Source organism: Mustela nigripes, unplaced genomic scaffold (genome assembly GCF_022355385.1).
Source record: "Mustela nigripes isolate SB6536 unplaced genomic scaffold, MUSNIG.SB6536 HiC_scaffold_20, whole genome shotgun sequence".
NCBI classification, from domain to species: domain Eukaryota; kingdom Metazoa; phylum Chordata; class Mammalia; order Carnivora; family Mustelidae; genus Mustela; species Mustela nigripes.
The window spans coordinates 382,887-399,554 of NW_026739436.1; the positions used below are offsets into that span (position 1 = coordinate 382,887).

At 35.6% G+C, this 16,668-nt stretch overlaps 1 protein-coding gene across 4 annotated transcripts in view; it reads right to left on the minus strand.

The window, feature by feature from the left end:
• Window positions 1–16,668, minus strand: part of LOC132008035 (probable ubiquitin carboxyl-terminal hydrolase FAF-X) — a 161,853-nt gene that overhangs the window by 83,692 nt on the left and 61,493 nt on the right. For all 4 annotated transcript variants that reach the window (XM_059386433.1, XM_059386429.1, XM_059386430.1 and 1 more), the window contains 3 exons: window positions 10,075–10,281; window positions 5,544–5,680; window positions 3,658–3,791 (listed from right to left, as the gene is read on the minus strand). In XM_059386433.1, the coding sequence (XP_059242416.1) occupies window positions 3,658–3,791; window positions 5,544–5,680; window positions 10,075–10,281 (478 nt within the window). The remainder of the gene's footprint in view (window positions 1–3,657; window positions 3,792–5,543; window positions 5,681–10,074; window positions 10,282–16,668) is intronic.

Genomic DNA, 16,668 nt, shown 5'->3' on the forward strand with positions numbered 1-16,668 from the left:
TGTTTATTTGACAGAGAGAGATCACAAATAGGCAGAGAGAGCACTGAGCACTGAGCCACCCAGGTGCCCATTATAAAAACCTTTTCTTAAAAAAAAAATTCTCCCAAGTCTGTTTATTCAGTATTAGGTAAAAGAACATCGTAGAAGAATTACAATGCTTGGATAAAGCCCTCTGCCTGGATCAAGCTGGTATTTAGAACAGAAGATGGGCAATCAAATGCTTCCATCAAGTATGGTCAGTCAGAAATCAGACATTTATTTCAAACTTTTGAAGCAAGGTACAAAGGATTTAGAAATTATACAATTCCTTTTCAGTTGTAAGTACTGGTAAGTGTGTTATATATCTCTTAGAACTTGACTGTGTCAATAATGGTACCGAAGAATTCTAATCCTTTTATAATTGTTAAAGGCAAACCAAAATTTCCATTTTTTTTTTTTTATTTTCCACATCAGAAAAACTGCAACTGGATATAAAACTGTGAATTGCTACAAAGATGAATAATACAGAATATTTGGCAATGTTGTGTCCATTTCAGTAAAGAAAGGAGACCCACATATAATGACTGTTTTAAACTTGCCTTACGAGTAAGCATGTCAGTGATTTTTTAGTACTTCTTGAGAGACATCAACTGATCAAATCTTAAGCTTCCAAAATTTTAGAAATTTTTTCCCCACTACATGTTCAGAGCACTGAACTTGAAGTGCTATGAGACTAAACTGTGGACTACCACTTTTCTGCTTTTTATATATTAAATACTTTTGTCTAAAAATGTGTGCGTGTTTACTTGGCTGGATCAATTGGTGAGAGAAGAGGACAGCTGTATATAACTTTCTTTTTTGATATAATGTTTTCAAAGCACTAAAAAAGGAAGTAACTATTTTTTACCCAGATACATGTTACTACTTATATTTTGTCCATGTGTTTTATTAGGATTTCCCATATGACACACACATATTTATATAAATGCACTTTATCAGTTTTGTTAACCATTTGGATATTAGTAACTTTACTTCTTAAAACTGTATTTACAAATAACAAAGACACAAACCACAGTATACTTATCTGATTTTAAGATTAATAATAAAAGAGTATTATGTGATCCACAGCTGACATTTAAATTTCATCCCAATAACATCCAATCCCAATAATATTCTTTATACTTTTCTTTTTTTCTCCAGGCCAGAATCAAATTTAGGCTCACATACTGCATGAGATTATTTCCTTAAAATTTCTTTAGTTCTTTTTCATGTTTCTTATCTTGATAGACCATTTTAAAGGAAAAAAAAGAAAGCTTCTTGGGGTGCCTGGGGGGCTTAGTGAAGTCTTTGCATTTGGCTCAGGTCACGAGTCCCACCCACCCACATGGAGCTCCTTGCTCAACGGGGAGTCTGCTTCTCTCCCTGCCTGCTGTTCCCCTGCTTGTGCTCTCCCTCTCTCTCTGACCAAAAAAATATATATATATATTTTGAAGAAATAAAGAATAAAAGAAAGAATAAAAAAAACTACTTGTCCAATGCTACTTAATTTGGATTCATGTTACCTCTAGTTACATTTAAGTTATGTATTTTTGACAAGAAATACCACAAAAGAGATAATAATTTGTAGAATGATATCCTCATACTCTGTCATTATTCTGGTCCTCATCAAAATTTAACTCAGCATTTTTTTTCATCTGTTATTTTCTCCTAAATTTTTAGCTAACATTCTCCATTTATTTTTTATCTCACTATGGACTCAAGCACTATATACCAAAAAGGCTATGATCCATAGCAGCATTTTTTCTTTCAAAAGATTTTATTTATTTATTTATTTAACAGAGAAAAACACAGCGAGACGGAACAGAAGCACGGGGGAACTGGGGAGGGAGAAGCAGACTTCCTGCAGAGCAGGGACCCCGTACTGTGGGGGCTTGATCCCAGGACTTGGGATCATGACCTGAGCCAAAGGCAGATACTTAACAAATGAGCCACCCAGGCAACCCCATACTGTCATTCTTTTGATGATCCAAGTATTACAGCCTGACATAGTGAACAATAACTTCTTTTTCTTTTTGGTATGCCAATATACTTCTTTATAAGCACTTTATGACATAATCATGTTCAAGTCTCATCTTGTACTTTCCTACTGTAGGTCTCCAAAGAGTTACTAGTTCAATAAAATGAGTAATACTAGGTAAAAATACTTTTTATACTTGGGTGCCTGGGTCACGCAGTGGTTGGGCATCTGCCTTGGGTTTGGGTCATGGTCCCAGAGCTCCCTGCTCGGGAGGGATTTTTATAAGCACCTATTAACCAAATCATCAAACAATATACACCTCAACTATCTAAGGCACAAGCACAAGCAAAGAGCCCACCACTATATCAAATAATGAGAATTAAAAATATCCACATTTTTAGTATGTAACTCCTGACATAGCACATTAACAGAGTAGTAGTGGTTTCAGCTACACATTATGCTCAATCCGGTTTTCAACTGGAGGGCAGAAAACTTTTCTCTTCCTTACTTAAACATACAAAATTGGACCTACAAGGCAGCCGGGTTTTTGTCTGTTTGTCTACAAATCTGGTGTAATACAGAGGAGGTACAGATATTGGAAGAATGCTTTGTATTCCAGCACACATACATTCCAGTAAAGCTTTTGATAAGGACACATAATATTGGAATTGATTTTTTTAAAAAAATATTTTATTTCTTTGACAGACAGAGATCACAAGTAGGCAGAGAGGCAGGCAGAGAGAGAGGAGGAGGAAGCAGACTTCCTGCAGAGCAGGGAACCCTACTGTGGGGCTTCATCCCAGGATTCCAGGATCATGACCGGAGCGGAAGGCAGAGGCTTTAACCCACTGAGCCACCCAGGCGCCCCAAATTGATCTTTAAAGCACCAAGAAGAGAGTCCTCATATGGCAAATATTAAAAAGATTTTTGGTTGAGACCAGAGGAAAGTTTATGTCAACATATTTAAACAATTCCATAATCTTAGAACCAATGAGAACATATATCATCATCTGTAAATTGCTAATAATTTTTTTTGAACAATGGAACATGTTAAATGTTCTATTATTTATTTATTTATTTTTTAAAAGATTTTATTTATTTATTTGACAGAAATCACAAGCAGACGGAAAGGCAGGCAGAGAGAGAGGGAAGCAGGCTCCCCGCTGAGCAGAGAACCCGATGCGGGACTCGATCCCAGGACCCTGAGATCATGACCTGAGCCGAAGGCAGCGGCCTAACCCACTGAGCCACCCAGGCGCCCATAAATGTTTTTTTTTATTAAAAACAACTGTAATGTATTACTCCAAAACAAAGGGATTATTAATCAAGTTTTCTTGAAAAGCAGTGTGGCAAGTGAATGCAAAAATTTAAAGTTCAGAAATACCCAAAAGAATAGCAACTGATGTGGTAATAGTAGACAGAGCTCCGAGATGTGAAAAGATAAGCATTTAGTAACATGCCTTGAAAAGCTGACCTAAAGTTTAGTTGGTGTAAATTTTGGGTTGCTGAATGGATTTTTAAGAGTATTTCACTTCCATCTTCTGATCCATGTAAAAATACATGTATTTTCATTTCTGACATAATACTGAGGATAAAACAAAAACCAAAGAAGGGAAACCTATGCTGATTCCCAACAGTTAATTGTAGTTTATAATACATACCTCTAGCATACAGTCGAATACTATTCATGTAATTTGCAAGGTTTTCTGCCACCAAAGTAACTAAGGCATGATTGTGCTGAAGCTGGTTGATTAAATCATGACGATAAAATACATGGGGACTTCGCTGAGTTTGACTAAAACGAGAACGACTTAACAGTATAATTAGGCAATGAACACTGTTTTAACTAAGAATTTACAGAGACTATGCCAGCTGCTAAAATTCAGATATTTAAAATGTTTTACTTTCATAATAAAAACTGGGTTAATATCTTCCTTTAAAGACCAAAGTATCAAGCAATTTAAATAATCATGATCTCGAAACATATTTATTCTAACATTCTCATTTTACATGAAAATCATCAATCAGTATTCTCCAACTTCAACCATGATATTAATCTTACATAAATATCAAAGCACAGGAACAAATTTGCATGAGCAAGTATATTAGCCCTTAAAAGTTCATTCTGTAACACTGAATTTGCAACCACTTTTGCCCTTGGAAACAACCAGAAAGATACCCAGATCCCTTTGTTTTGCCATTTTCAATGGAACCATCTAATGCTCACATCATTATTAATCCACTGGTGATTAAATCATCTGCCTTTGAAGACTATATAATTACTGCATGAATAAATAAGCAACCAAAAAATGGGTCTGTCTGATAAAAGACATGTATGTCCTTTATTAAAAAAAAATTGTATCTATAGATTATTTCATGATTTCCTCTAGTATTTATGCCCACAAAGGTTCCTAATTTCATGTAATTTTTCCAGCATTGGGGAAAAAAGAATCAAAATCCAACTTGAAAAATTAAAGCATAGAAGTGGGATTCTATAAAGACTTCTGGTCAGCTCAGTTGGTTAAGCATCTAATTCTTGACTTCAGCTCAGGTCATAATCTTATGGTCATGAGATCAAGCCTTACATCAAGCTCTGGTCTGGGTGAGGAGCCTGTTCCAGATGATCTGTCTACCCCCAGTAGTTCTACCCCATCATGCCTACTTTTTTACTCTCTCCAAAAAATAAGGGAAAAAAAAAAAAAGGCATTCTGTAATTCACTTTGAACAGGAATCCTGTTGGCACATACATTTATATCCACCTACAACTGTGAAAAATTTTGGCAATCATGTAACTGTCTTACAAGAAAATGGCTTTTTTTTTTTTTTTAAGATTTTATTTATTTATTTGACAGACAGAGATCACAAGTAGGCAGAGAGGCAGACAGAGAGAGAGGAAGGGAAGGAGGCTCCCTGCTGAGCAGAAAGCTTGGCTTGATCCCAAAACCCTGGGATCATGACCTGAGCTAAGGCAGAGGCTTTAACCTACTGAGCCACCCAGGCGCCCCAAGGAAACTGCTTCTAAATGGTTAGAACATCTATGATTATTGCAGGTTAGAAAAAAACTAGGGCTCACTATCAGGAATCCTATCTGCACTGTAAACCCTGTTGCACTATTCCCAAGATTTATCCATATTATTTTTTTCTTGTGTCATTAGTTCCAAATTGATTACAAGAAAGTAAAAGGTAAATTATTTCCATAACCATTTAGCATCAAGGCCAAACACATAAAATTTGCTCTTTAAGAAAAATATAAGTAAAATAAACATAGTAAAAAGTATCTTTGAATATAATCTTTCATAAATTAATTCTTATCTTGAAACCCATAAAAAGGGTAAAACAAACTCAAGAGTGGGATAAATACAACCCATGCCATAATGTTTGGTATATCAGCTAGAAGTCCAAGACCATTTTGAACATACAGCTCAAAGTCAGTATCTTTTGATTCTGATATTAAATTGCTATTTTAACATTTGCATTAATTGGTACGCTGTTTTCACCATAATATATACATTAAAAATTAGAAAATTTTCTATATTAAAAGCCTTACCTCAAGTTTTGAGGTGCTTCACCAAACAAACTACAAATTTCTCTTATTTGTTTTAGTGCAGGAATTACCCACTTGTCATTTGTACGAAGTTCTTCTATAAAGCGATCTATCCACTGGATCTTCTGTGTGTCTCGATCCTTAAACACACACAAAAAGTTAATGGCTATACAGACCAGTATTCAATATAATTCTGTCTTCAAATTATTCTGAGAATAACAAAGTAGAAAAGCTTTTAAGTAAGGATCATAAAAATTAGGAATAAGTATGTTCTTATTTTGAAATGATCACCAAAGTTCCAAAATGTAAATGGAGTAAATATACTACTATAAAAATGGAGTAATCCAGATTTAGATATATATGCACCAAGATATGAGTCCCAAGTTTAGGCATATTAATAAGTCTGATTTAAAAATATTTGCTCATTGTGAAGATTTCATTTCTATTCAGTGTTTTATAAGGTTCTGGTATTACAAAACTTGGCAAAAACATATAATCCAAATGGTTACCATATGAGTATGATGTTAGCATATTTTTTTTAATAGGAGCAGGGAACCTAAAAGTTTACCTTTAATCCAGAAAATAACAATGAGAATACATGTGAAAAATTATGCAATAAACACACTTTACATAAACTTTGTATTATTTAAAAATATATGCATCTCTTATTATAATAAAACTTAAAAAAACCCAACATGTAAGAATGTTACAGAAAACAGATACAGGCACTCACCCTAAAGGCAAACTAAGAACATTCATGGATGTTGTAGGAATATGTTTATTTCTAATATGCGAAAATGTGTACTTGCTTTTTTCTTATCAAGATCACTAGTAATCAGAAATTCACAAGTGTACTAAGATTTTTAATTGGAATGATTCTATTTCTGTACATGTGAATGGAAGTAAAGCCAATTTTGTGTATTTCTTTATTGTCTCACTTAAAGTACATTTTGCAAGCACATGTATATCTCTTTTAGAAACAAAACAGTTCTTACATTAAGTATTTCCACTAAATACCATGGACAGCCATCCACCAACAGACATTTTAATGACTACACAATATGCTGAAGAGTATATTCATGTATTTATGTGATTTTCCCTTTTCATTCATTTCATTTCAGCAAAAAATGGTCTATTCCAGGGGATCCCTGGGTGACTTAGCTGTTAAGATAATTTCTTTTGGTTTAGGTCATGATCTCATAGTGGAGAAATTGAGCTGTGTGTCAGTTCAGCACTTAGGGCAGAGTCTGGTTGGGATTTTCTCCCTCTTCCCCCTCCCAGCTGGTGCATGCACCCATGTTCTCGTGCTCTCTCCCTCTAAAATAAATAAATAAAATCTTAAAAAAAAAAAAAAAAAGAGAGAGAGAGAAAGAGGGAGGGAAAAGAAAAGAATAATGGTCTAGTCTGTAAATGTCATGCTTTTTTTTTTTTTAATCATTCCCCAGGAAAAAATTAATTTTTTCCCCAGGAAATGTGAAATTATAGGGCTGTATTCTATGAACATTTTTATGGATTTAAAAATATTTATTCATGAATATTAAATGCATCATGACTCGTTAAAAAAGTGCTTTGGATTGACAGGGCAAGAGAATAACATATTCATTTGTTTTAAATAACTACATCATGAACCATAAGAGACTGGACTCTGGAAAACAAACAGGGTATCAGAAGGGAGGGGTTGGGGAGATACGTTAGGCAGGTGATGGGTATTGAGGAGGGCTTACTGCATGGAGCACTGGGTGTTATATGCAAACAATGAATTATGGAACACTACAACAAAAGCCAAAAAAACCCCCAAACAAAACAAACCCCTTATGATGGGGGCGCCTGGGTGGCTCAGTTGCTAAGCGTCTGCCTTCGGCTCAGGTCATGATCCCAGGTTCCTGGGATAAAGCCCCCGTACTGGGCTCCCTGCTATGTGGGAAGCCTGCTTCTCCCTCTCCCACTCCCACTGTTTGTATTTGTTTTCTCGCTGTCTCTGTCAAATAAATAAGTAAAATCTTTAAAAAAACAAAACCAACCAACCAACCAAATGATATTCTGTATGGTGACTAATATAACATAATAATAATGATGATAATAAAATAAAAAAATACACCAAATGATAGCTAAAGTTGAAAAACAAAAACTCTTTTTATTAAATCCCATAAAATCCAGTTATCTACTAATGTGATAACTTAGGACACTGTGCCAGGCAAAGATACCAACAACTGAATAAAGGAAGAAGTAACACTTGAGCTTTTTTTTTTTTGTAGATTTTTATTTATTTGACAGACGGAAATCACAAGTAGGCAGAGAGAAAGATAAAGATAGAGGAGGAAGCAGGCTCCTCGCTGAGCAGAGAGCCTGATGTGGGGCTCCAACCCAGGACTGTGGGATCATGACCCCAGCTGAAGGCCCACTGAGCCACCCAGCATTTGAGCTTTTACAGTAAGTGTGTTGCTATGAGCCTTGTAACACTACTCTATTTAATAAAATAGAATTTAAACTCAAGGTCTTCGTAACCATTTGATATGCCAGATAAAAATTTATTGTAGTCAAGTACAATGAGTCAATCAATGAAAAATCAAATACTGTCATCCAATAAAATAACTGGAGTCTTTTTTTTCCTTTGATAAATCTGAAACTCCTACTGCATAACTGCAAATCTAATATATCACTTCCACTATAATTTTTAAGACTTTATTTATTTAGAGAGAGGGTGTGTGGGGAGGGGCAGAGGGAGAGACAAAGGAAGAGAATCTGAAGCAGAATGCTGCTGAGCACAGAGCCTAACATAGTGCTTCCATGAAACCTAGGGTTGGAAACTCAATCGACTAAACCATCCAGGTAGGCTCCCCTGTCACTATGATTTTCAAAATTTCCATGTTTTGTTTTTTTAAAAGATTTTATTTATTTAACAGATATCTCAGGTAGGCGAAAGGCAGAGAGAGAGAGGGAAGCAGGCTCCCTGCTGAGTAGAGAGCCCGATGCTAGGCTCGATCCCAGGACCCTGGGACCATGACCTGAGCCGAAAGCAGAGGCTTTAACCCAATGAGGCACCCAGACGCCCCCAACTCTCCTGTTTTTAATCTACTTAAGACAGTGGTTAGGATAAATTTTAATTTATCTCTTCCTCAGAATTTAAAAAAAAAAAATCAGTTTTACATTGACACTTGCAATTAACTAACCCAGACTATGAATGATAACTTCATTTTTAAGTATCCAAAATAATGTTCTCTGAATTCACCCAGTTCTCTAAATGTGTGTGTGTGTATGTACTTTTTTTTTTTTTTTAAGATTTTATTTATTTATTTGAGAGGCAGAGAGCATACAGCTGGGGGAAGAGCACAGGCAGAGAGTGAGGGAGAAGCAGGACCCCTGCTGAGCATGAGGGTCTTGATCCCAAGATCCTAGGATCCTGACCTGAGCTGAAGGCAGACGATTAACTGTCTGAATAACCCAGGTGCCCCAGCAGTACTTTTTTTGATTAAGGCAATCAGTGCAATAAATAACTTAAGACTGCAAACACTTGGCTTCCAATATGTGTTAATATCATCTTGACCTTGCTAGAACTGATTAAATTCAAGTCCAACTAAAAGTGAAGCCCTCAGAGAACTAAGAACAACCCTGTCCAGTCTTTTTATTTTTTAAAAATTCTTTAACCAACCAATTACAAATATGGTAAAGCACTTATAAAAATCCAGAAATAGGTCTGAAAATATAAGTAACTATATAAAAATGCATACCTGAAAGCAATAAACCTAAGTAGCAGAAGTTAAATATAGGAAAAATGGGCGCATGGGTGGCTCAGTGGGTTAGGTCATGAACTCAGGGTCCTGGGATTGAGTCCTGCATGGGGCTCTCCGCTCAGCGGGGAGCCGGTTTCTCCCTCTCTCTTTGCCTGCCTCTCCTGTCTACTTGTGATATCTCTCTGTATGCTAAATAAATAAATAAATAAATCTTAAAAAAAAAAAAAAAAAAGGTGCACCTGGGTGCCTCAGTGAATTAAATAAAGCTTTTGCCTTCCACTCAGGTCATGATCTCAGGGTCCTGGGATCCAGCCCCGCATCAGGTTCTCTGCTTGGCTGGAGCCTGCTTCCCTTCCTCTCTCTCTCTCTCTTTGCCTACCTGTGATCTCTGTCTGTCAAAAAAACAAATAAAATCTTAAAAAAAAAAAAAGGGAAAATACTTGTATTGTGACTTACATAAAGAAAGCTTTATTCAGGAAATTCTCTTAGCTTTATTAACTTCTGAGGAAGATTTTCCCTCCAAAGTCACTACCAGCTTTAATAATTCATGATTCTATTTTACCTTCATATACTGAACTATAATACTATTACATAAAAACTTGTTTTACCTACACAAATCTTTTTTTGTAGAGAGGTAAAAGTGCTTAGTAAATGGTATTAAAAAAATGCAGAAAAAGCAAAGGTAAGTCAGTTTTTCAAAGATTAGTGTAAAAACAAAAATAATGGAATTATCTTATAACTAAATCATTCTCATGGTAAAGGGAAAAAGGTAAGAAAAAACAAGTAAAGAACCACTCCCATACCTGGGAACAACTGTAATCTAGTATTTTTATGTGGGCACTGAGAGCTAAGTCCATGATGTCTACAGGCACATCATCACTATGGGCCAGATTCCAAAGCAGGTTCAAAACTTTGTGTGCCATCACACCATCTTTATCATCTTCTGCAAGACGACGAATCAGCTCCAGTAACTTTTCGCGTTGCTTTTTACTGGCATTAGTCCAACTTGCCTAAAAAAAAAGTGTAAATTATGTAAACCTCACAAACGTTATGATTTATATATCCATTTATATCAGGTCATTACTGTTTTAATTACATGGCTTTCGATAAACTATACTGAATTCAGCACAGCCACACACACAAACTATTAATTTAGCTTAACTGAGCACTTAATTAACCACATCTCATTTGAAAAATCTCACTGTATTCATAGGACAGAATAATCTAAATTCAAGAAAAAACACTCCATTTATTATTAAGGACTTTATCATTAAAGATTTTAAAATTCCATATTAGAAATTAAAAGCATCAGGGACGCCTGGGTGGCTCAGTTGGTTGGACAACTGCCTTCGGCTCAGGTCATGATCCTGGATTCCTGGGATCATGTCCCGCATCAGGCTCCCGGCTCCATGGGGAGTCTGCTTCTCTCTCTGACCTTCTCCTCGCTCATACTCTCTCTCACTGTCTCTCTCTCAAATAAATAAATAAAATATTAAAAAAAAATTAAAAGCATCATATACAAAACACATTAAGAAGTCCTAAAATTTAAAAACAAACAAACAAAAAACCAAACAACTCAAATTAAAAAACAGGCAAAGGACATTTTTCTAAAAAGATATATAAATGGTCCATTACTGGGGCACCTGGGTGGCTCAGTGGGTTAAGCCTCTCTCTGCCTTTCTGGTCATAATCCCAGGGTACTGGGATCGAGCCCCATGCCAGGCTCTCTGCTCCATGGGGAGCTTGCTTCCTCCTCTCTCCCTGTGCCTGCCTCTCTGCTTACTTGTAAACTCTGTCAAAAATGGATAAACAAATGTGGCCTATGTATTCAGTGGAATATTACTCATTTAAAGAGAAAGAAAATTCTGAAGCATGTTACAATAGGAATAAGACAGTATGGTTAGTGAAATAATGAAGTCACTAAAAGATAGCAAGTATTGTATGATTTCACTTCTATATGACATATCAGAGCAGTGAAAATCATATAGACAGAAAGCAGAATGATGGATGCCAGGGGCTTCACAGAGAGGAATAAGTTCTTACTGTCTAATGGGTATCAGTTTTATAAGAAAAACAAACAGCTCCAGGAACAGACTGAATGCTGGTTACAGTTGCACATTACTATCATATTTAATACCAATGAACCATATACTTAAACATAGTTAAGATGATAAATTTTATGCTGTATGTATTAGCACAATTTAAAAAAGAAAAAAATTGTATATTTTAGAAGATTTTATATATGTCAACGATGAGATGACATGTGTTTGAATTACTAAAGATACTCAAAAGGCCATACAAAGACATATTTCAATACAATACAGAAAAATAAAAACAGAAACCTAAAAATATAAAAATAGAAACCTAAAAATAGAATACAATACAGAAAAATAAAAATAGAAAAAAAGAAACCTAAAATTTAGAACATTCCTCAGGGCAGACAGAAGAGAATAATACAATACAATAAATAAAATAGCAAGCTTAAACCCTAATGTATCAAAAGTCTCATTAAATATAAATGGTTTATTTTTATTTCTTCAAGATGGAAGATAATTTTTTTTTTTTAAGACCTCTATTTATTTGACAGAGATAGAGACATAGTGAGAGAAGAACAGAAGCAGAGGCAGAGAGAGAGGGAGAAGCAGGACCCCTGTCAAGCAGGGAGCCTGATGTGGGCTTGATCTCAGGACCCCGGGATCACGACCTGAGCCAAAGGCAGATGCTCAATTACCAAGCAACCCATGCACCCCAATATAAATGGTTTAGTCATTTTAGTTATAAGACTGAGCTTAAGAGAAGCTACTAATATTGTTAGATATAAAGTAGCCAGGGTCGAAGTAAAAAAATGCAAAAAGATATACAAACATTAAAGGAAAGCAGAAGTGGCCACAGCAATAGCATATAAAATAGATTTCAGAGAAGAGTATGTAAGATACATTGAGTAAAGGTCAGTCTACCAAAAAAAAAAAAAAAAAGAGCATCCCAAATGTATATGCATCAAGTATGTGTATACCACAAAATATGTGAAGCAAAACCTGACAGATTTCAAAGATAGAATAGGGAAATCCATAATAATGAGAGACATCAACATCCATCTTTCAACAACTGAAAGAACTAGACAGAATACCAGCAAAAAACTGAGCTCAACAAAAAACATCAAAGAACAGGATTTAACTGACAATTAAAGAACCACTCTACGTAATGTGCAGAATATACCTTCTTTTCAAAATAACCACAAACCCCACCCCCAGACAACATATACAAATATGGAATATTATTCAGCCATAAAAAGAGTGAAAATGTTGCCATTTAGAAAAGCGTGGCTGGAGCTAGAGTATATATGCTAAGCAAAATAAGTCTGAGAAAGGTTATCACATGACTGCAGACTTTAAGAAATAAAGTGAATGATTACGGGGGGAAATAGAGAAACAAAAAAATTTATTAGGAAAAAAAGTAAAACAGAGATCTCACTATAGACATTAAAGGATAACAGAGAACAAAAACAACTTTACATATATAACTTTGAAAAATTACACGAAACATCACTAAAAAACACAAATTACTGCAATTCAGCCAAAACAGACTACTTGAATAGAATACAATGACTAGGAAACTGAATTCAGGATTCAAAAACTCCCCAAAACAAGTATCACCAAACCCAGATGGTTTCAGTAAAATATTATACCTAATACTTAGAAGAAGTAACATTAATATATAATAATTTCTTCCAGAAAAAGGGAGAAAAATACACAAAGTTTACATTATGAAGCAAAATACACCCTGATAAATACAAAAGAAAAAGAACTACAGATCATATACCCCATGAATATATTATAAAATTCCTGAATATAGTATTAGTAAATGAAATTCAGCCAACATGTTAAAAAAAAAACATGATCAAGTGCAGTTAATCTGAGGATGCAACAGTTGAAAATAACTAATATAACCTATCACATTAACAGGTAAAGAGTAAAAATGGTACATGCACATCAATGTCAAATAAAACATCTCACAAAATTCAAATCCATTCATTAAAAAAAATGTAAGTAAGAATGGAGGGGAACTTTCATAATCTGATAAAGGGAAGCTGTAAAAAAACACACAGTAAACGTCATTCTTAACAGTGATATACTGATTAATTTCTCTCCCTAACACAATGATGTCTGCTCTAGCCATTTCTATTCAACATTGTGTTGAAATGTGTGGTATTGGCCAAGTGATTGACAAATGGAAAGAGAACCTAGAAACAGATTCATATAAGTATGTTTTAACTAGCCTGACTAGCTCAGTTAGTACAGCATGTGAAACTCTTGATCTCAAGGAATAAGTTTAAGCCCCATGTTGGGGGCAATTAAAAAAGTAAGTATGTCTGACACTTGACAAAGAGGCAAAAGTGAACTAATTTAGGCAAGATAAAAGACTACCTTTCACAAAACGGTACTGCAACACTGGTCATACACAGCAACATGAACAAAAACAAAAAACTTACCCTGTAATCTAAATCCTACATCTAAACAAAGGTAGCTCAATATGGGTAATACATTAACTGCAAAATATTAAAACTTTCTCAAATACAGAACATAGGAGAAATTCTTTGGGATTTACAGATAGGCAACAAGTTCTCAGTCTTGACACCAAAAGTGTGACACACACAGGAAATAAACTAGACCTCATCAAAATTAAGAACTTTATTGGTCAAAGACCCTATTAAGAGGATGAAAGGGGGGATGCCTGGGTGGCTCAGTTGGTTGAACGGCTGCCTTCAGCTTGGGTCATGATCCCAGCTTCCTGGGATCGAGTCCCACATCAGGCTCCTTGCTTGGCAGGGAGCCTGCTTCTCCCCCTGCCTTTGCCTGCCACTCTGTCTGCCTGTGCTCTCTCTCTGACAAATAAATAAATAAATTCTTAAAAAAAAAAAAAAAAAAAAAAAAAAAGAGGATGAGGATGAAAGGGGGCTCCTGGGTGGCTCAGTGGGTTAAATCTCTGCCTTTGGCTCAGGTCATATCTCAGAGTCTTGGGATCGAGCCCTGCATCAGGCTCTCTGCTCATCAGGGATCCTGCTTCCCCTTCTCTCTCTGCCTGCCTCTCTGCCTATTTGTGACCTTTCTGTCAAATGAATAAATAAAATCTTAAAAAAAAAAAAAGAGGATGAAAGAATCTAAAGACTGGGAGAAAATATATGCATACCACCTATCTAAGAAACAACTTATCTAAGAAACAACTTAGCATGTTGAATACATAAGAATTCTGTAGGACTCCTGGGTTAAATGTCTGTCTTTGGCTCAGGTCATGATCCCAGGGTCCTGGGACCAAGCCCCGCATCTTGCTCCTTGCTCAGTGGAGACGCCTGCTTCTCCCTCTACCCCTCCTCTGCTTGTGCTCTCTGACAAATTAAAAAAAAAAAAACAAAAAAACAACCAAACAAAAACAAAAGCAAAAAAACCAACTCTGCAAATTCAGTAATTTTAAAAAACAACGCATTTAGAAAATAGAAAATAGGCAAGAGGCATGAACAGGTACTGTTTTATGGCAAATGAGCACATGAAAGATGTTTAAAATCATTGCCATTAACCAAATATAAACTGAAACCACAAGGAAACTTTAATGTTCATCTATCAGAATAAAAAAAAATAATAAATACACAAAACTCTGAGAATAATGTTAAAAAAATGGATTACTCAAACTGTGGTTGGAAATACAAAATATTATAGTCATTCTGAAAAATGGTTTGGTATATTCTTAAGGATTTTTTTTTTTTTAAATTTGACAGAGATCACAAGTAGGCAGAGAGAGAGGAAGGGAAGCAGGCTTCCCGATGAGCAGAGCACCTGATGCAGGGCTCAATCCCAGGACCCTGGGGATCATGACCCGAGCAGAAGGCAGAGGCTTTAAATCCACTGAGCCACCCAGGCGCCCCGGCATCTTCTTAAAAGCCAGAAGTATCCTCAACAAAATACAAAGAAATCCAGGAAGAATTATATACAAAAGAATTATACATTGTAAGAAGTGGGATTTATTATAGACATGGAAGACTACTTGAACACAGAAATATCAGTCAATGCAACATAGAACAGTGCAACATAGCCAGTATCTCACTAGACGTAGAGAAGGCAAACTTGACAAAATCCAACAAACTTTTAAAACTAAAACATTAAAAAAATGAGGAATAGAAGGGAATTTCTTAAATCCAATAAACAGCAAAAACAAAGACCTGACAATGTATGTCATACTTAATAACAAAACACTTTTAAGTTTTGCACTCAACATTGAGAATCCCCACTTTTACCACTCCCTCAACATTTTGTTATATGTTTTAATTAGGGCTACTAAAAACAAGGATGTAAAAAATAAAACAACAGGTAATGAGATTGGGAAGAAGTAAAACTATCTCTAGTTGTAAATCATATGATCATGTACATAGAAATGTAGAAAATCTAAGATCTCCATTAAAATATACCCCCCCCCCCCCAAGTAAAAGGCATGATAGGTTTTCAGGACACAAAATAAATTTTAAAAGCTCAACTGTATTTCTATACATGTTAGATACATTTTTCTTTTTTTTTTCTTTTTTTTTTTTTTTAAAGATTTTATTTATTTATTTGACAGACAGAGATCACAAGTAGGCAGAGAAGCAGGCAGAGAGAGAGGAGGAAGCAGGCTCCCCGCTGAGCAGAGAGCCCGATGCGGGGCTCGATCCCATGACCCTGGGATCATGACCTGAGCCGAAGGCAGAGGCTTTAACCCACTGAGCCACCCAGGCGCCCCGATACATTTTTCTATATATTAAATTAAAACAATCCCCAAATGAAGAAAACCCTTCTACTCACAGTAACATAAAAAACAGCATACTGCTTTAGTATAAATTTAACAAAAATGCAATGAATACCAAGGGGTGGGGGAACTGCTGAGGGGCACCTGGGTGGCTCAGTCAGTTAAGCACCTGCCTTCAGCTCAGACCCAGGGTCCTAGGATCAAGCCCTGTACTGGGCTCCCTGCTCCAGGGGGAATTTGCTTCTCCCTCTTCCTTTGCCTACTGCTCTCCTGCTTGTGTGCTCTCTCTAATAAATAAATAAAATCTTAAAAAAACAAAACAAAACAGTGCTGAAATCAAACAGTATCTAAATAAATGGAAAGAGAGCTCCAAAAAAACTGAAAGATATTCCAGATTCATGGACTGGAACACTAATATTGATAGGACAGCAGTATCTTTATAAAATGGCTTTATAAAGAAGTAAACTAAAGATGTAAACTACAACAGACTAAACTAAATAGTAATATACAACTACTATGCATCATATATATATATATGTACATATATATGTGCACTATAAGAGCAAATGCAATCTCAGATAAACTATGTTTACAAAAAAAAGTCTGCACACCAATTTCCATAGCAG